This window comes from Denticeps clupeoides, chromosome 7 (assembly GCF_900700375.1).
Source record: "Denticeps clupeoides chromosome 7, fDenClu1.1, whole genome shotgun sequence".
NCBI classification, from domain to species: domain Eukaryota; kingdom Metazoa; phylum Chordata; class Actinopteri; order Clupeiformes; family Denticipitidae; genus Denticeps; species Denticeps clupeoides.
The window spans coordinates 13,075,802-13,097,848 of record NC_041713.1 but is presented as its reverse complement, the minus strand read 5'-3'; the positions used below and the strand labels follow the sequence as shown (position 1 = coordinate 13,097,848).

Below are 22,047 nucleotides of genomic sequence, written 5' to 3'. Positions count from 1 at the left end.
TATTGATATTGAATTGTGGGCAATTTTTTAAATGTGGGGCTGAGCAGCATAGAAATATCACACCAACTGGAATAATAAATGGCCCTTATTGATCACTCGTCGCGAACGTATCATTATCTTTTCAATCACTCACGCAAGCAAAAACTGCACATGGCGGCCATTTCTGCTGCTGCCCAGTGATATTTGAGTTGTTTTCAAACGAAGAGGAGGACGAGGAATCGTGGTGGTTGGGGTGGAGGCGGGGGTTGAGGTTTAAAAATAAATCTCGAATTCCCACAGTCCTGATTCTTAATTCGGGAGATATGATGATAAGTTACTGTGCCTGCCTACGCCGGGCCCGGGCTGATTGCTGAGTCCCTGGAAAGGCAGGGCTGGAGGAGTGTAAATCCCCTGCCCTGTGGTCAACCTCCAGGAGCGAGGGCATGAATGTTAAGCAGCCTGGGGATCAATACAGGCGAATATAGCTCAACTGCACCATTTGTTCAGCCATGAGAGATGTCAATACACAGATTAGGGTGATCCATCTTTTTGATTTCCCACTGTCTTCCACCCCGGCTGCATGAGAGCTTTTGCCTGTATTAAAAGTGTTTGCTCTCTCAACCATAAAAATTCTAATTATTGCTCTAAGTGCAGTTTCGCCAAGCTGCCCAGCTGGAAGATGCAGAGAGCCCCACCCACCCACCATTACCTTCTGGGATCTGGGTTTTGGGAATGATGTAATCCCTGCGCCCGGATTGGCACCTCAGCACACTCTTTGTTAATGAGTCATAAAAGTTGGAGAGGGTAAACAAGAACAAAGAAAAAAAAAAAAGTGCTGGGCTCGATAGTGGCCGGATCGATCCCGTTGTGATGCCATCAGTTAACTTGAGCTCCCCGGTAGGGAGGTGAGAAACGATAGAGTCAGCATCACCTCGCGCTTAACATTTCTGTCACGACAGCAGTGGCAGCGCAGAAAACAAGGGAAGACTCTTCACCAAATGCTCGATTCCTGGCACGGAAAGCCCATTCGGTAATTCCTAATTTGTTTGTTGTTGGCTGCTATGTTCAAATTTGGACAAACAACACAAACAAGAAGAAAGGGAAAGAAAAGATGACTGGTGTGACAACAGACGCATCGGCTAATTAAAGGCAAACTCGTTTGGCTCTTGCTGTACATTTATGCAAATAGGGTTTATTTCAGCGTAGCATATTTTACCTCAGAGGCTTTTTGGCTCTGGACCTGAAGGCGCTGGCTGGACATGTGGCATACTCTATAGCGCCGGTTCAAAGGACGAAAGGGCTCTGGCTAATTAACGAGCATATTGCTCGTCTTACAACATGCCTTCGAAGTGGAGATCACAGGCCTTTGGGGAACAAAAAACCTCTGGTTTGACTTGAGTTATGCAAGACGGGTCATGGAAATCTGATTAAGAAGCCTATTAATAGCCTGTTTACAAAAGAAACGTCCGCAATTCGCCCAAGGAAATGTATTTTGAGGGAAAAAAGGACAAATTAGCCCACTTGGATAAACTCAGGAGGGCCGTGCGAGGAGCAGTTTTGTTTCCAAATGCACACGCAGACACACAGACTCATGCACACACCCAGGCAGCTGTGTGGTGATTATGCAAATACACACCCACTGCAATGGTGAACTTCTCACCTACCTAAAGTGTTACGCAACCACAGTTGCGAGTTTTCAACCGTCATCTGCACACAAGCATAGCGAAAAAAAAAAAAATGCAATCTCAACAATTTGATCTATGTAGTTATGAAATGCAAAAACGATGAATTTTAAAAAATGCCAGAACTTGAGTTTATCTGACCATCAACGGAACAAAGAGCAATAAGCGATGTGGGAATTCTCTGGTTGCTCAGCTGAGTCTATGGGGTTCATTAGCCCGGAGAGACCAGCTCGCTGTTGCGTGTCCAAATGTGTGGGAGAATCCGGTGACAGAATGAGGCTCTTGGTGAAAATGGAAATCTACAGAAGCAAAAGAAGAAGAAAAAAAATCCGCTGGATTGTCAGAATTATAGGCCTTCTCCTTGTTAACGAGACGTAAGCCATAGTGCAAAGTGTACTGTGGCTCACAGGAGACAAAGTGCTGGTGGTGGTTAAGGGTCCAAGTTGCTATCCTTGACCACTGGTCCTATTAGATTTGTATTTTTTTTTTTTTTTATGAGCTTCAATTGGATCATTTCTACAACTCCTGAGAGCAGACTGCAGGCCGAAATAAATAAAAGGGACCCTGGTATAGATTGCCGTTAGCATTCAGACTTCACACTAACTCATAAACAAGAGGTGCATACAGCCACACATCCCTATTAAAGAAGAGTCCAATCAAAGCAAATCGGATCAGGGGAAGTTGAAAAGCTCACTTTGGCGCCTTTACGTGTCTGAGAGGAGACACGGCGGCCATCTGTATGTATAAGTGAATTTCCATTCCATTAGAGGGCCGGGGAGGGAGAGAGAGAGAGAAAAAAAGAGCAGCACTTCTGCCCCCCTCCGCCTGCTGACTCCAGAGGACGGCTAATGAATCAAGTGGCCAGAAAACTGCAACTGGCCGCGCAGGGAAACAATAACCATTAAAAGAAGGAGCGCGCGGCCGCAGCCTTATTCATTTAGCTCGGCAAAGTGTCATTTGCAACATTAAAGCCAGCGAGTGGGGGTTATGATGCTATTGTGTCGGGTCCCAGAGGTTCCATGGGTGGATGAGATCATCATGTATCACTGATGGCAGACGTGTACACATACACACAAACACACACGGACTTAAACACACAGCCTTTGCGTTCACTTGCACATAACATTCATATTTATGAACATGAGCAGACATGAGCGCGCACAAAACGTTTCGTTTTTAGAGAGACACTTCAGAAGCCCATTGTGTTTGTACTACGTGCAACTAATATACACTTTTATTACCTTAGGTCATCAGAAGTGTGCGTCTTTGTGTGTATGTGTGGCAGATGGACAGGGCTTTCCAAAACTGGAGGGGACAAAGTCACTTCACTTATTTCAGGACATGTCCTGCTGTACAAATGGATTATGTATAAGATTTGGAGCTTGTTGAAAATGTCGTACAAATAAACAGACAAACTCTCAGCGCTAAAATCAAAGATAACTAACCAACCAAAGAAATCCGCAACTCCAAACGATCATTTGAAGCAGGCGCACGGAGTGGTGAGATGGTTGTGGAGTGTATGAAGACACACACGCATGCAGTCTCAGGGCAGCACAGGGATTTTGAGGGGGCTGTGGCAGAGGGGGTGGAGGTGATTGTGCACTGTGGCAGTATGGGGGTGGGGATTAGCCAAAATTATTTACAGCCTCCAGCATCTCGCCTCCCCTCTCTGTGCCTCGGCTCGGGGGAATATTGCGCTCCGACTCCTCCTAAAGGTCTCCGGCACCGAACCTGGCACTTCATCAGATGTGATATTAACGACCCCGGGAATCATCATGCAAATGCGTTGAAGTTTTGCAGGGGGGGGTGTAAATATTAATAAATAAATAAAGTGGAAAGCACTCTACCTGCATCTAAAAGAGCAGATAGTCATCACCTCCAAGGTCGCAATGAATCTTTTTCACCAGCAGAAACGCCCTCAGATGCCCAGCCGACGTACTGATGGGCCGGGCTCTCGGCTTGGCTTCCGTGCCGCTCACCGCTGTAAAGCGGCAAACCAAATGAAGACTCGCTCTTGGATTACGCACATCAGATAAGTCCTTTATGACGACCCACTGAGCTAAAATCAATTTGTTTACCGTTATCTGATCCGCCGTTTAAGGGCACAGAGTTTCACCGGCTGCTAATACTCCACGAGCAATTCGTCAAAAAAAACAAAACAAAAAAAAACTTCATACATGTTAAAACAGAGAACCAAAAAAATGCATTTGTGTGTAGAGCGTGACTTAATTCACTTATGAATTTGTATCCCTAAAAAGGCAAACATGAAAACGCAAGGCGTAATGACCCCTTTCCAAAAAAACTAGGCTCTCATGAAATTTTCATTCTGCATGCATACTGTACACCAGGCATTCATTATTTTCAAAGGCAATGAACGTCTCTTTGGGGGCTGCAGTGTTCCCTTTTTTTTTTTTTGTTTTTGCCGGATCCTTCTACGCCTGCTCTCTTTATGTTGCAGCTCGCCGCTCGTTTGTGCTCCTGGATTTGAGTTGTGCGCTGCACACCGCTTTGTGATCGCGGCTACAGACACCTACCAGGGCCTGCACCTGTTTTCCCCGTTGGGTGCAGGAGGAGGAGGAGGAGGAAGAGCCCCGCCCGATTGGCCCTCCTCGCCGTACACGTTCCTGACATCCGCCTTGCGCGTTTAACACACGAAATTGAATTTTTATACGATGCCATCCAACCCGTAACATACAGCATTTCAAGGGGGAAGAAAAGAGGGGGCGCCACGTTGAGGACCCCGAGTTAGCGGACCTCGGTTCGTCTCGTGCAGACACGCCGAGCGACAGCGAGCTCTGACAAGTGCCTGCTGCCGGCCGGCTGTCTGGCAGCGCCAGGGAAAAACGTGTTAAATGTTAATGCGCTTCCCAGCTTTCTCACAAGAAAAGGTGCCCGGGTGAGAGACTCCCCCACGCGCTCCTGCAACCTGCCAGCCAACACACTCTGATAACCTCACACTGGGATCAATTTACAGTAGCCGAGTGTTTACACGAGTGATCACTTCGCTGGGTGGAGCAGCGGCCAGGGAGGCGGAGGCGCTGCAGCCGTAGGCTCTCTTCCTGCTTGGAGGGCTGCTGTAATGCCCTTAACACCAGCACAGCCGGTCAATATCTCAATACTCGCCATAAATGCTGCAGGAAGCCCGAGTTCAATACCTCCACCTTCAGTTATAATGAGTCCAAATGTAAAACAAACAGAGCACAGGTATCTGTCTGTCTCTCTTCCTCTCTCTCTCTCTCTCTATCTATCTATCTAAGAATGAGTCATTCAATATCAGTATGTCATGCAGTGTGTGCGAATTGTAGAAAAACTATGACTTAACTTATTGTAAAAAGTAAAGTACATACACATTGCAATAGACTAACTCCTGCAACAGACTATATTTTTGGTTCCTGTTTAAGAGTATTAAAGCCTGTAAAGTACACATGAAATACCAGTATTTAGTGTTTCTGAAATACAGGTGCAGTATTGCAAAATAAAATACTGCAAGTGTATCCATGTTTTCCTTACACCGCTGTATAAGTGGAGGAAAAAGTGACATATGTGACTATTAGAATGCTTGGTGGGCAAATGGTAATCCCGCCCTCATTTTGGCACAGATATGCTGATGCTGATTAATTATTGGGATGTCTATGACTACAATAGCATCTATGGGAAAGTAAATGATGATGTGCAATTGGTGTTTATTGGTGTCATTCATAACTTTATAAATATAATGCTTAAATATAAATATATAAAGGGCTTAGGAGACATTGAGCTGACAGTGTCTGCAAAGAGCAAATGTTGTAATAAAATATGATCAGTAGATAATAAAGAAAATATTGTGAATGGAGGGGAACACGCCGACTTCTGAGCTAATATCTTTTCATATGGCCACTTAGATGACCATGTCGAGTGTTTGTTTAGTTCTGGAGCATTTCCGCTGTCCATCTGCTGCACAGTGCTGAGTGGGACGCATCCTTTTCAAAAGCTACCATTGTTCACCCTAACCCCCCCCACCCTGCAGTGTTTAATCCCATAATGCAACTGGGATGTGTGCAAACAGAGGAGACAATGCCACAGCTGTTCCTCAGTTGTCGATACACCTTGTGGACACAATGGCCTGCAAACACACACCCACTAAAACAAAGGCGAATCTAAACAAACCCAGCAAAGTCCCTAACAGACGCTCTTTTACAACGAGGGTCTCAGAGATTCATCAACAGCCGATGCCCCCGTCCACTCACATCTGGCCACTCGATCCTCCCCTGCCTCGCAGCCAGGGGGCCAGGGATGGACTCCAGTGCCCCCATTTACTCGGTGCAACTCCGCGCAGCCAAAAATAATGTCTGAGGCACCCGCAGATAAGGGAGGAAAAAAAAAAACATTTCGAACGCAACCGTTTCTATTTCAGGCGTTGGTGGAAAGGAAAAGGGAGAGAAGGAGGGGAGGCGAAAGTGAGAGAGAGAGAGAGAGAGAGAGAGAGTAAAACCTTATGAGGGAAGCAAAAATTATTTAAAGCCCCCATACTCTGGCTTTGTCTCCCAAAACACCTCGCTAGCCTTTCGGCCTTTGATGAGGCTCTCGAGGCGGTTTTGACCCAGATAAAATAAAGGATTTCATGCATTTGGGAATCCAGTATTAAAGACACCTCAGCCGCTCCTCCAAAACATATTTTGTGGAAGAACAAAGGGCTAAAACGCAGCGCAGCAAAACCGTGTCAGGACTGAGAAGACAACACACAGTCTGTTTCCTCTGCACTCACTTAATCATCAAAAGAAGTTAGAATGCCACGAGACATAATGAGGTTGAATAGTGAGAGTGGTTGTGAACCTTTTTTTTTTACCCTCCCCCTTCTTCTTCCCTCATCCTCTTTTTTTTTCCCCAACGAAGCGGGTTTTGAGTCGTGCAACGAGGAGATGCAAAACCAAAATAATTAGGTCACATAGAGAGCTCCTGCAATAATAATAATTCCCTCTTTATACTTAACAAGGTAGAGCAAGTTCAGGCCTTGGCGGTGACCAGCTCAGCGCGTGCCGTTCTTTATTTTTACTGCGAAGACGTCTGCTGTTCAATGATTCAGCAAACTTCTGACGGCAAAATGTCAGAGCCTCGGACGGTGCCTGCTTGCCCTGGGACAGCATGATATAACACAGTGATCTCGATTTGTGACTCACATCAGCGTCAATCAAGAACTGACACTGAGCCATATGAGTCTACCCTATGAAGAGAGAGTACGAGAGAGTTTTATGGGTTAGAGACTAAAAGCGACTTAAAAAAAAAAAAATTCATTTTAAATCTACACATTTCACCTAATATGCACAAATTTAAAGTTAAATGTAGTTAAAGATTGACTCCTTCATACGTTTTTATTAGTTGCAATGGCTTATTCACGTTTCACTTTTATTGGTATACAGTGTTAAGTGAATTAAGATTCTATATCGCCCCCTTGTGGTCTCCAAAAGCTATAGTTGATTTGCCATTGAATTGAAGGCCAAACAGAATGAACTGTAAAGCACATACACCTCATGTCTAAAGTAAATAATGATTTTAATATGCTGATATCTCGAAACACACTGATCAAAATATTATTAAAATTGATATGCTGATGTTTAAAAAATATATATGTAATTAGGGGTGTGTATTGGCAAGGATCTCACGATACAAGTATATCATGATATATAGAGATACTGTACATATTGCTATATTTTACAGTGCACTGAAAACAGATGCTGTGTACAATCTGCATGGATCACATTACATTATTAACAAAATAACTCAGAACAGAATTTTGGACTAAATTTATATATATATAATTTTTTATGTCCCTGTATCAATACAATATCACCATGTAATTTATCACCATATATTGCTGTATCGATATTTTCTAACATCCCTAATGGTAATAATGTTCTTTACCAAAATGGTGTACTGCAGAATTGAGAGAATCTGACATAAAAGGTCATAATTTCCATTTCATCACCAGTGTGTATCTTAAAAATACAAATGTGTGGGATGATTACAATGGATATTAATGCACTGCTATATAAGACATAGCATGTTGTGAGTGATCCATGATTATCTATAAATCTGTGCATGTTGTGAAATGTATAACACATTTTATGGCAGATAATGATTCTTCAAATCATTAGTTAATTATCCCGCCGCTCTTCAGCTGCATGTGGCACGTTAGCAGCGAAAGTAACTGTGAAATGGCTGCTGGCCCTCCAGGATCTTGAGTTTGACACCCCTGAGGTGGGTGTTTGTAGCACTCAGAGAAGTCCACCTCTTCTTCATCCTGGTGTAATGTATCCTGTGATTTAATCATCTAAATGTGGGATATGGTTAGGGAGGAATGGGCACTTAGACCGGGAAAGAGGTTCATGCAAAAAAAACATTCCTGACATCAGAGCCCCTGTGGCACGGGTCCAATTATATAACAAGTGCCAGATATTTCAAACACAAAACATAAATGGTTTGCAAGTTTGCTATTTCACTGGAAAGATTCTTTAAACTGCACAATGCTGAGGGAAATGTCTCATAGAAGGACAGATAAGGTGCAGCACAAAGGCCTTACACCGACATACCGCACTCTCACCAAAGGGTGTGCAGTCATCATTGGCAAGGTCACGGCCGAGACATTTTACTCAGAAAGGGTGATCTTTACAAAGAATCTGACAGCCATTAAAATGCTCTTCTGTGCTTGTTTAAAGACGGAGACAAGGGACAAATGAAATGCCCACCTCAGTGGAAGTCACTGAATAGGAAACATTCTCTAATGAGGTCATCTGGAACCTAGTTCAGTTATGTCCTGAAAACCTCAGGTGAAATTTCCTTTGGACTAAATGGGAAAACATCTACTACATAAAATACACTTCAATATTGTAATGCCAATACTATTCTATACCACTAAACATCTGCTGCAATGTATAGTGTTATAATGACAATAGTATTATTAAGGGTGACGGTTAAAAGCAGAGGACACCTTTCATTGTGTCACCGTGTGCTGTGCTGCAGTGTATCACAATGATAATCACTTCACTTCATTTCATAAACAATAAAATAATTATTGTTATATAAGGAAGCACCACTAGATGGTGCTGCTTGTTTGTGAAATTGCAATGTGATGAAGGTTTAATATCACTCATATTATTCAACTGATATGGGTGATTAGGAGAGCCACCTATACAGGGCATTTGTGGAAATGATATCATCAACACCATTCACCAACCACAATTACAATATTCGGCACAAACAGGAAGTTGTGTCGGTGGTTTTCCAGTAAAAAAAAAAAAAAAGGCCACTGGCATAGACAGGCTCAAGTGAATTTTTCATGATAGAGAACCTTTAAAATGAATTTTGATTTAGTACATTATCAATAAAACAGTTATCCTGTGTTGATGAACTTATGCTTAAGTTGATGGAGTTGGAGTGGATTTTATAGCAGAAAAATAAAGGTAGGAATTGAATTTCCAAATTCTAACAAATATTATGAGAAATGAACTAAAATGAACTAAAATTCAAAATCGTTCTTTGAGGGATTTTCTCTTCAGCTACAGTGATATCCTGCAATATATATGAAGCATCAATATTGTGACAACATTGTTTTCAATAGATTCCCTGTGACTCCCTCTCCTATTCCTTGCACTTCATAATGTAACAGACATTCGTGTTGACAGGCGGTCCTGCACCGTGCGCATGTGCGGGGGGTAGCTATGGGATGGTGTGGCCTCAAAACTTCAAGGATCCTTCAACCGCAGCACGGCCCCCGCCGCAGACACCAGTCAGAAGCGCTGAGCTGTCTGCGCCTCTCAGCTATTCACGCTGATCAAAAACCCGGCAGCATTTTTTTAAGAGGTAGTCGAAAAGGAGATAACGTGGCTTTAGTCAGAATGGAAAATGGTGTTCTGTTTGTGTTTGAGAAAGGGGTGTAAAGAGAAGAAAATGTGGAGAGTGTTGACCAATCACAAAATAAATCCCCAAGAAGAAAAAAAAAAAAAAAACATACAGACAAACATAAACCCTCCTATCTCTTCTCCATGAACTCCCTCCTCCCTGCTCTCGGAGCATCTCGGTTAACTGTGCATTTCTGGACGCCTCTGCATAAATTCGGCCTGCGAGTGAGTTGCGCGATGGAGGCGGGGGCTGCAGATGAGAAGAGCGTGGGGTCCCTGCACAGCTGGGGGCCTCCTTGCAGCGGGCAAGACCAGAGGCAGCACTGCCTCCTCTCTCTAATTACAGGCAGAGCCCCTGTCCTGACAGAGAGAGGCTGCGGCAGAGGGGGACTGGGATGGAGGGAGGGGTGTTTAAAATTAGTTGCCGCTTTATGAGGTGCTGTCAGTCAGAGGCCAGCAAGAGATGACAGGACAGTGCTGACAACAGTCCGCACTGGGTCCTGCATATTCTTCATGAATGAAAAGAGAGAGAGAGAGAGAGAGAGAGAGAGAGAGAGAGAGAAAAGCAAAACTGAATGTATTGTGGAAGAAAAAACGCTCGCATGTGAAAGAGAAGATACACAAGTAGCTAAACACATCAGGAAATCAATAAATATTCATTCTTAAGCATTAAGGGTCTAGTGATTCACAAAATTCAATATATATTCAATGGAATACAGTACGTGCCACCTTTAAATGTCAAATCTCAGTAAGACAAAACTAAAGCAAGGCTTTATAAAGAAGGAAAATGCACTGCAGACTACCGTGGCTTTGCTGTGGGTTGCTTTTACGTAATGCAATATCAGAGATGTTTTTTTTAAAGAAATATCTTTAAATATATTTATATTTCTTATTGCATCAATATGATCAATGAATTTGATTTCAGTGATTGTAGTGGGCAAAAATTTCCTTATTTGGCTGAACTTGCAATGTTATCAATATCAATATAACATATTTTGTTAATTGCAGGACAAAGTGGAAATAGTAGTTTTCCCCCTCTTTTCTTTGTGTAATTCATTAAAAAACTGAAAGTCAAATTGCACCATTGAAAATAAAACAGCACTGCTTTCTCACCTTTCTCAGTCACTTTTTTTCCTCATGTGGTTTTTAAAAACAAGTGTTTTTTATACTGAAACATGCCCAATTTAACAGATATATAAATGTATACATAAACAATCACATGAAAACATAATTGGCTATTTGGAAATGATAAGTTCTTTCAGTGTTTGTAAATGGGAGTGAAACAACTTCCTTCCTTTTGGTTTGTGGTGCATGCTGCACATGTGTAATGGCAGAAGCCAAATTTCCGACAGAACTGCAGTTGTGGCAGCAGGAGCGGATACTTATTGGTCAACTTTGCATTGATTGGACAAAGAAATCACATGGGTTGTTTGAACTTGCCTTAATTATCGCAATCGTAATTGTGACGGTGCTGCCTATAGAGTAACACTATAGAACATGCATCTTTTATGACAGACCATTATTCTGTTTTTTGGCTTCACATTAAATCATCTTTTGTTTTTATGACACAACCCATCAAACATTACAAACCCCAAATAACCAGTGACTGGTTAAGGATTGTTAAAAAAAAAAAAAATAATTGTTACCATGACGCTGCATGCCCGCTGGCTGCTATTTAGTTGGCATGCCATCTGTGACCTTTTTTCCTCTCTGATTTTTGGCTCTTAAGGAGCCTGCGATTTAAGGTCCCTTTCAGGACAGTGTGTTTCCAGCTTTACAGGACCTGGACATTTATGGTTCTAAATAAACACAAACAAATGAACAGTTCAGCATCAATGTAGCTGTGTAACACTCCATTTATGCATTTTCTGTTTAGTTTCTCTCTCTCGCTGCTTTATAGTCCACACCATTATTCCCCCCCAACTCATCTCTGTCTCTAGTCATGCATGCAGGCACGGCAGCGCTGCCGTGTGTTCCTACATGGAAGCACGGTGCCATAGCTCACACTGCACCAGCTACCACTTACACCTCAGTGCGGCATGTCAGGAGCATTCAGACGACCTCGCCCAAAACCCCGTCACCGAGTCACCTCTAAAAGCAACACGATGAGGGCACAGGTCCCTGCACAACACTCCATCATCTCACCTTTACACAAAAAAAAAGAAGAGAAAACGACACATATTTTAGCACGAGGACGTGTTGTGGCAATAGGACGATTAGATGCTGAGAGTGTGTGTGTGTGTGTGTGTGTGTGTGTGTGCGGGGGGGGGGGGGGGTAACAGCTGCAGAAACAAACACAAATTATTACAAATGTGAGAGACTAATCACCCTTCCACACACACAAACTGGAGCACACATGCTCACGGAGCATCAGCAGATGGTCTACGCCCCCACTTCCATACATACATCACCTCCCACACTAGCACACACGCGAACATACACGCACCTCACCCCGCAGAAACCTAAAGCTTGCTTGTTTGAAATCAAACAATAACTGCAGTGTGCTCTATTACGAGAACTGCAAATACGCACACACAAAAGGAATATAATCCCGTGGAGCTATGGACCATGACAAATATAATAGGCGTGCTCTCTACCTGTCTGGGGCTGTTGAAGGGCTGATGAGAGGTAGAGCGGAGCTCATAAGATGCCGATGAGGCGGCACATTACTCATGTCATCAGAGAGCCGGGACAGCAGAGAGACAGGCCTGACTGCTGGGCTCACAGGCTGCATGCAGAGAACGGCAGAGCTCGTCTACCGCCGCTCTGTTCTTTCTGCCCCCTTTTCCCTGCGGGGAAAACTCACTTCTTACACAGAGAAGTGATGTAACCGCGGACGCGGCCGTGGACAAACGGTGTGTTTTTATTAGAGGGCAATGAGATGGAGAGATGGACTGGTTGTTCTTTTTCTCTCTCTGGAATACATATAGGAATACAGAAGAATATGAACATTTAGAGAATGTAATTAAATAAAAAGAAATGGAGTCTAACCAGATTGTTTAATGGATAACATTTGATTTACAGCATATTACAGGATATTGAATCATCATCATTGTGAGTTTGAATAAAGTGAAACAGTGACTGGGCACCACCCACAGCAAATGAATCAGATATTTGTTCATCTGCAGGAAGGAGTTGGTGCTTAAGAGGTCATTTAGGAAACAGAAGTCCCATCAAGGGATCCCAGCTAAATGGGAAAATGAATGATTTTATTGTAGCACTTGCTCAGTGCTGCTGTCTGTGGTGTGTGTGGCTGCACTGTACTACAGTAGGAAGGTGGCTTTGTGTCTGGGGGTGGGGTGGGTGTGAGTGTGTGCATGTTTCGGAGCATCTGCAGTACATGGCTTGTTTGAAACAGGGAGCAGTTGGACCCTTTCAACACAGATGGGAACTTTACCGAGTGTAAGAGAGGGAGAGTGTGTGTTTCTGTCTATTCCACTTCTTGATAAATATGTTTAAGAAAAACATGGGCACACAATATATATTTATATCAGAGAATGAAGCAAATGTCCTTTTGACACATATAGATATATATGAGATATATTATATATATGTGTGTGTGTGTGTGTGTGTGTGTGTGTGTAGAGTTTGATATATAAGATATATTGATATAACATATAAGATAAGGTATATAAGATGTCCCCAAATTTAAGACACCATTAAACTGGTTTTGTGATTTTCAGCAGAAAGCTGGTTGTCTAGTTCTTAATGTCCAGTTTATTAACACATTTGCTGTTCTAAATGTGTATTACGATGCACTAGAATGAACTCCTAACAGCCAATCACAATCGAGGGTTTATTTATACTAGATTTATTTATAATACATAGGCTACACTCACATCAGACGTAGGAATGAAAGTGTATGTCCATCTGTGAAATTGTACGAATGTTGAGTTTCTGTCTATTTTTGTACGTTGTGAGTGTTATTGTATCCATGTTGCGTGTGCGAGCTTGTGCGCGAGAGAGGGAGCGAGGGCTCAGTCAGGTCCAGGGTGAGCAGATTGATTTTGTTGTACATTCAGGGCGTCACGCCTGCTCCCACACCTCCCACTCAGGGCTGCAGCTGCAGCAGGTCAGGTGAGGCCCCTCAGCTGCTGGTCCAAACTGCCCTGACATACAAACGCTCACAATCACACACACACACACACACACACACACACACACACACACACACACACACAGGCTAGCCCTCTTTTCGAGACACACATACGCATTCCTATTTCAGAAAAACTCTCTAACAGTCTCTTTTACATTCACATTTGCCCTTTTACATACACACACGCACACACACACAAAACATTGTTATGATCTTTCTTGGGCCTTGTGTACCTGGGACCCACTCGTTCTGTCTCTGCTATTTCAACTGGAACAAACAAATATGCAGAGTTTAAACATATTCATCCAGCCACTCGCATCGGATCAATATCCTGTACTGCGTTCCTGCAGGAACACCTCTGTCGAACGCACAGAACTGAACACAAGAAATACAATAACAGGCCTCCACACTCCCCTGGTGTGTCTGTGAGTGTGTGTATATGTGTGTGATCGTTTCATTTAAAGATGTCGCCATTCCCGGCAGGCTGAATGTCACCACGTGTAATCGAAGTGGATCGCTGCAGATTGTTTCACAAAAAAGAACAAAATGATCCAATCAGCAATTATCTAAAAAGAACAAGTTAAATGCTATGTATTTAGTGCCCTCCTCAGCTAAAAATGACACTAATGTTCTCAAAAGATGCACATAACGCGCGTCAGTAACAACAAACGTGCACACATACGTTTCATTTTTCCTGCGGTATTTTTTGTACCACAGTGTACTAAAAAAGTGCATAAAATGCATACTGTAAGTTATAGACAAAGATTTATTAAGTGTGATCATAAAAAACAAAAACATTTGTAAAAAAGCTGACCTGACCTGAGGAATGTACCCAGAAGGTAAGTGCTAGTCTGTGTCCTCACAAGCAAACTAATTCAGAGACAGAGATATTCAGCATGCAGAAGTGTGTGTTAGTAAGAAGAAACAATACTCTCATCATCTGAACCAACCCCCTGAACGGATTCCCCAGGACTAGTCAGATGTATTCAAAATGTCTTACATCTCGCCTATATATAGCCTCAAAGACCCAGATTCCCACAGCAGTGTGCACACATACAGACAAACACACACACACACACACACACACACACACACAATCACCCTCCCACAGACACACACAAACAGCCACGCTCATGCAAGGGGAAAAAATTATTCTAATGAACACAAGCGACACGTAAATCAGCGAATCGCACAAAGAGCCCTTAAATAGAACAGTGCGACTCCAGCGGTGCGTCAGTGGTCCGCTGCGACTAAGGTGCAAAGATTTAAATCGAATTTACGATTTAGTTTTAAATCACTTGTGCTACAGTCCAGGCGTTTGTCTACATTTCCACGCTAATGTGTAAAGCGTTGTTTGCAAGCGGGGCAGTACACTGTGGACATGACAAGTGTAATTGTCTTTAGTTATGGCGTGAGAGGAGCTGTCCACAGTGCTGAATCTGTGACCGCGTTGGGTTAATCAGCACCACGGTCAGCTCCTCTCCATTATTTAGTGCCTGCACTTTATTAATGCAGGGACTACACAGAGAGCACAGACACATGGAATGGGTGTCTGCACCCACAACAAATCCCACAGGGCGCCAGGCACTCACGTGATGAGGAAAAGAATCGTGCGAAAGATAGGCCTCTTTTGCCATTAAACACCATTTCTTTAGTACAAGGTGCAAGTGAAGGTTATTAGTGGAGACTAAATGAGGAGAGGATGAGATGCCCGGCCCAGTGTGAGACACAGAAGCTGGAATAATGATTGATATGACAGATTAATGTCTGATCTGGGAAATCATCGCAAATGGTCACGGCTGGGCGGGTCTGGCCGTCGGTGCACAGGAACCCGGGTGATGGGAGACGGAGGGGCTCTTTCACTATGAAACTGTGTTTGGGGTGTTTAATAACAGGAACCCAATCAAATGGCACATAAACAATTGCACACACACACTTTTACAGAGCACACGAGGTCACTGCAGCCTCACAGACCAGCCAGATCAAGAAGGTTTAACCAAAACTTAAGAATCTTTTTTTCCCTTTGCTTAATAAAGTAACAATTTAGAAATATGAAATATATATCACAAACAGCAGCATCGTTTTAATATTAATTTAATTCAGTCCGTCTTGTACACACACACAGACAGAAACGCCAGCAAGAACAGAGCAGCCGGACTCACCTGCTGCAAGTACATGAACGTCAAGGCGCAGGAGAGCTGCGGACACACGTCCACGCTGGGCAGCGCGACGCACGTCCCTCCCGCGAGGGGATGCTGCATGGCGGTCCGGTGCGGTCTGCGCAGCGCGGGCGACGGGGCTTGCATGCGCGGCGGTTCGCGTCGGCGTCGGGCGTGCGTGCGTGCGTGCGTGCGTGCGTGAGAGGGGAAGCACGCGCAGGTCGGGGAAAAAAAAGTTGAACGCGGCTTGAAGTTCGCGTGCCGTTCTAGAGCCTCGGTCCCGGGATCAACTCTGCAGCATCTCTCCGGTCGCGCCGCTACGTGAACTTGCCGGTAGTTGTGGCGGCGGGAGGGTCTGGGGTGACTGCGCCTGTTTCATTGAGCGCAATATTCAGTCAGCATCTGAACCTCCGCGGGGAGTCGGGAGAAGAGGGAGGGATGGAGGGAGGGAGGGAGGGAGGGAGGGAGGCGGGCGGAGTGGGGGGTGACGCTCAGATTATTTTATTAAAGGAGGCAGGGGTATGTTTATTTCCCCTCTGAGGAAATGTTTGATGTTGTTGGGTTATGTTCTGCCCCCGCTGAACATGGAACGTGTGTCTGCTAGAACACACACTAAAAAAAAAAAAAGCCAGTTCCTAGAGATGATACTCCATCACACCATAATAGACAAATTATTTTGAATAGCAATTTCCTTTGCTGTTTATTTGGTTCATTTTAGAACTATTTAAAAGCCTGTGCATGAAAATTGCAAGCATACATTTCTGTTTGACCTTAGGTTTTGTCATGTGGGGTTAAGATAGTCTCTTCATGTTCTGGTCATTTGCACTCGCCTTTGGGACATTTTGGACAGGTGGTTAAGGAGAGGTGCTGGATGAGGGATGTCTGGCTGGTTTTGAATGTTTGTGGTATTGTCACATTTGACCGACAATTATGGAAAAGCAACCATGGTCAGCTGGAATAATTGCAGTCATGTGATTATGTAATACTTTGAGGAGTCCACAAAGTATCAGTAATTGATTCTACTCAGACCAGTACAATAGCGCTTGTTGTTAAAGATTCATCTTAGACCGAAGGCTCGTTTCTTGCTTAGAAATCCAAAACATATAGGCCAAAGATTTAAATTTCCCAGAAAAAAAAAAATACAAAGAATACATAGCTACTTTGGAATTTTGGGAGAATAACTTGTTTATTATTCATGAAACATCAATTAAATAGTGTGTTCAGCTTAGAAAACTATTATTATTTCCTTGAAGAGAGTTTTTTTTTAAATATATAATACTGAAGCAAAGAAAGCAGCCGTGAATAATTGATGAAGCCAACATACAAGGAGATGTTGCCTTTCCGGACAGGTATCACGCAAGCGTCCCCATTTTAACCCCAAGTAATGATTAAATATATTACTATCTTAAAGTAAAGAATGGCAGAGTAATTCAGGCTGACACCGAGGCCTGAGCAACACCGCCGAGACATTCCAAAGAACCCAGAGCTATATAAAAAAAGAAAAAGGAATGAATTATTCATTCTGCTCCTCTTTAATCTCACCTTCCTGTTCTTACAGCGTTACAAACCTAGCCTGATTTGCAAAACCAATGGCATCAACTGGAGCAAGGAAGACTGATTTTCCCCAGAACCGTCTTACAATATTAGAACAAAGTCATGGAAATCAATGCCGCCCTCCATGGCGCGGCCTCTCAATTAAAAAATAAAATATATCAGGGAGTCGTGCGCACACAACGGAGTGTTTTGCTCCGCTTTACTCTACCTCTCCCCCACAGTTCAATGCCTTGAGGTAAAGAATGCTTGTATGTATGTATCTGTGTATATATATATATATATATATATACACACACACACACACAAAAACACACGTTTTATCTCCTGATGCCTCGGAGTGCAGCGAAAAACCGGCCATTAGTCTTTCTCCTCATGCTTCTTCCTAATAAGGACGTAGAGGCTTCATCTGAACACATGTCCACTTTTGGGTTTTTGGCCCGTCAGTCTCAGGAGCTTCTGACATGTTATGATGTGCAGCTGCCCTTTCGCAGCGCATCTGTTGTCTTTGGGTTTTGCTGAATAAAAAAGCATTGGCTGGTCTTTGGCTAAAGAAAGATGGAAAGAAAGAAAGAAAGGACAAGCTCGTATGTGTCATGTTACATCATTTTAATGTCTCTTTTTGGGGAGAGTGAGAGTGAAGGGAATCTTTCGTCCTGCTACATTTTACTCAACCAAACTTTACTCTTTCCCTAGCAGTATGGGGTGAAGAGCTGAGGCCGGTGAATGGAGCGGGTCGCGGGTCGTGCCGGAACTGTGCCTCTCCTCCGGCATGCCTGACACTGCAGAGCGAGGCCGCCGCCCACTCAATGCGGGCAGCACAGACGCAAGGGCAGCGGCGATCATCGCCGGCGCCCCGCACGGAAAGCAACACCAATGGTTTCGAGCTCTGCCTCGAAGCAGTGCGATGGGCGAAAAGCCGGAGCCGCTTTTTTGTAATTACGAATTTGTCACAGGCTTGTGGCGAATGCCGTCTGTGTGAAATAAGGGGCCTGGGTCACCACCGGCGAGATGAGAAAACCAGTTTACTTCCCTTGTTCCCTCACAGAACATCAGATCATAGTTAAAAATGCCTTCATCATTTTAATGGTGAACAGCGAATGCCCTTTCCAAAGAAGGGGTGTTCATAAAAATAGTAATAATCAATTAATTACAAGATACTTGCCGCCAGATGTCACTGGACAGCATTCCAACACCCCCACCCCTTTATGGCTGGGGGTGGGAATCACAGAGAATGCGCAGCCCATGATCTTGATTACGATACTGTCAGTTCTGTGGTACTTGATATATTGCCGGATATTTAACAAAGCTATAAAAAAAAAAGCTGAAGCAAAAAATGTGAAAATTACAATATCATCATTTTTTTAAAATCTCAGGGCTGCGCCGCTTAGTTAAAAATCCCAAATCCCTCTGACCTTAAGTTTGCAGAGTTTGATGGTCTCCCCGTGGGTTTCCATTCAAAGTGCGAGTGTGTAGGTGTGAGAGAGTAACCGGCGTGTGTGTGTGTGTGTGTGTGTGTCAACCCCATGTCCCAGGATGGGTCCCGGCAGCCGCGACCCTGAGTAGGACTAATTGGTTGAGCTTTTTTTTAAACAACTGAGATGTTCTGCATAAGTCTTTTAACATTTAGTTCCCTCCTTTTCTTTTTCTGTCAAGTGAAGCTTTATTGTCATCTCAGCCAAATACATGAAAGTACACAGCAAGGCTGAAATGATGTATTTGTGGGCAGCGGAGAAACATTGCAGACAAACGGTGCAGTCGGCACAATAGTATGTGTGAGACAATGGTCAGAGCAATTCTGCTTACACTTTAATAGATCAATACTCGATACCAGGTTATCAGTAATGTATCACAAAAGGAAGTATCGTCATATATTGCCGAGACATGTGCATCACATGCCAGTTTTAACAGATTCTGAGATATATTTTTGGAGCCGGGGTACCATCAGAGGGTATTTTAGAGCTTTTTTTTGTCTGTCCCTTGCTCCCAGCTATGACAGACTGGCACAAAAACCCTCTCCCTCAACATAGTTTCTGCTTTTGGTCACGCTTTATGCGCATCTATGGTTCACTTGCTTCCATTATGTTGTTTTTTCATTATTCATGTTAATAAAGAATAGTTGCGGATGAAGGCAGAATGTGTGTCTGGCTAAACCAGATTGAGGCGTGGTCTCGTGAACGTCTCGATGAGTGCGAAAGAACAAACAAAATAAAAAAAAAAACCCTTACATCACTTCATTTTAGAAGGAACAGATGGCATTTGGCAGGCGAGAGCCGGGCTCATGGGTCACTTCGCTGCAAGTTCATCCCCTTTAATAAAACACCGCTACCGTATTAACGTTAAAAAGCCTGTTTAATTAGCGCTGTAGTCGGCGCGTCGCAGGTGGAGCTGTCGCTGAGTGGGCGGTGGCCGCCGCTCGCCACGTTGTCATTTGCAATCAGGTTGTGTGCTCTTCACTTCCTGGACGCGAGGCTGGAAGAGTGGTCTCCATTTCAGCGGCCAGCCTCGGCGCGAGCGTCACCACCGGTGACAGACTAATAAGGAAGGACTGGCTGCCTCCACCCCATGTCAGGAAGTTGACAGGACTGCACCAGGTGCCGAACACGTTGAGAAGATTGATGAACTCGTGCGGAGTCGGAATTGCAGAGGAGCTGGGATTTGCTTTTTTTTTTTTCCCCCTCGCCGATGTTAATGTCATTTTTCCTTGCCCTCTCCTTTTGTCTCTCTCTCTCTCTATCTCTCTCTCTATTTCCCTCCCTGTCATTATCTGATGTTAACCAACTCAAACATTTAGCTTGAGATGATGGGTGGCACTGTGAGCAGGGTAATGAATAGACAATGGGGTGTTATGGCCGGCGAGGAGGGAATGATGAATGCGACCTCAGCGATCTTTCTCTCTCTCTTTCTCTCTCTCTCTGAGCAATTTCTTTTTTTAAACTGGTGCTCAGTGCAGCACTATGCGTTAAGTGTAAGGGCTTGTTTGCTATTGGAAGGGGCTCTACATCCTCACGATTTACATAAATATATACATAAAAGCCAAAATGATCTGCACTGTATCTTAATGAAAAAACCCTAACTACCCACCGCCGGTTGGACAATGATGCCGCCTCTCTAACCTGCACAGGTGAGTTCCAAACACAAAAAAGTCCCTGACCACTCCGACCAGGAACCTGTAGTGCATATATTCGTTTGCAAATCCGCTCTGGCCTCGTCAGTCTGAAGTGCATTAACAAGACGTCGCCTGACTAAGCAGACCTGCGGCACATAAAATATTCTTTCTAGCTTTTTTTTTTTTACAACTGGTGTGGCCACTTCCGCCACTGTCATCACCCAAGGGCCAATCGCGGAGTACCTTAACACTTTTTTTTTGTTTATTCTATTTTTTAGAGCATGCCGTGCAATTTGGGTGCGTCAGTTTTACATGGCAGTAATTACTTAAACAGATGGGGCCAGGGCTGGAGTGTGGCGTTGCGGAGACAATGGGCCCAATGCATCAGGGACCGGCAGGGCAGTGAGGAGTGCAGCCAGATTGCGCGGCAGCTGAAGATGCCTTTCATTAGCACTTGAGTGCACGTCTGGAAGCAACAAGAAGGGAGAGAGGGAGAGGGAGAGCGAGAAAGAGAAGGGGGGGAAAAGAAAGAAAAAGAAAGCAAGTCGTTTGTTACCCAGTTGCTGTCGGTGCTAGGGGCCTGCAAATTGATTACTGGGTGGGACGAGGCAAGCGATCCTTACCACCTCCATGCAGCTGGCTCCCCCGGTGCAGGGGAGCGGGGAGGTGAAAGCTGTCCACCCCCAGCTTTGGCCCCTGCAGGCAATGGATGATTTGCACACATTTCAATGCATTAAGTCTTCACTATGCCTTTAATTGGCAGTGGAAAAAAACAATGGCACTCGTCTTGCTGTTAATCACCTCTAAAGGAAGGAACGGGGAAAAAAGACGCCCAGAAAATAATCAATTTCCTGTCGGGATTATGTGACACGGAACACCAAGAGAAAAAAAGGTATCCGCAAACCATCTTACTTGCTTCCAGAAGTAAAACATATCAGCCTACACATAAACAGATGGACCTATAGTACATTGATCAAACAACTAGTCGGCTCGCTTTAATCTCACCGTTATACGAATATACAAATGCACAATCACGCCCCCAAAATGTCAAGTGGATTCACTGAATGTCTGTGCCATAAAAATACATGGCAAAACTTCAGATAATAGAACATACAGGTAAAAGGGTAAGATGCATTAAGAGGACATATACATTTGCAACCATTCGTGGTTACCCTCTTGGTGAGGTGGCATATGGCAAATGGTAATCTAAAAAAAATTATGATATCGTACCATTTTGGTTCTTTTAAATGCTACTAAACACGGCAAAGTTGTGTAAGTATGTGGCAATCCCTCAAAGCAGGGGGGACAGGACAGGGTTGAGTGCGGGGTTCAGCCACGCCGGGCACTCTTTATGCCCGGACAGCGATTCGGAGCGACATCTCGGCGAGCCGGGGCAAATGCCGTGGATGACTTCTCCGTGCTTTCACCAGGGCCTGCCATTAGAGTGCTTTAGCTTCCATTAACGTGTCACTTTCCTCCGCTGCGGAGCCGGCGAGGAAGGAGCCGATTCGTTGTGACAGGACCAGGGGCTGTCACATGCAGTAACGCTTCAGCAAACGGCCAACAGGAAACGCCTGGGAGCTGATGGATTCGTGAT

General features: G+C 44.1%; 1 protein-coding gene across 12 annotated transcripts in view; it reads right to left on the bottom strand.

Annotated features, from left to right (window-relative positions):
• rbfox1 (RNA binding fox-1 homolog 1) overlaps positions 1-22,047 on the bottom strand; it is a 197,197-nt gene that overhangs the window by 88,318 nt on the left and 86,832 nt on the right. For 2 of the 12 annotated variants that reach the window (XM_028985491.1, XM_028985489.1), the window contains exon 1: positions 15,794-16,205. The exons of 7 other annotated variants lie outside the window; for them this stretch is intronic. In XM_028985491.1, the coding sequence (XP_028841324.1) occupies positions 15,794-15,937 (144 nt within the window). In that variant the 5' untranslated portion in view covers positions 15,938-16,205. Of the gene's footprint in view, positions 1-12,132; positions 12,245-15,793; positions 16,208-22,047 lie in introns of those variants that run through there. 3 more of the 12 variants (XM_028985481.1, XM_028985480.1, XM_028985496.1) reach the window with 3 other exon arrangements.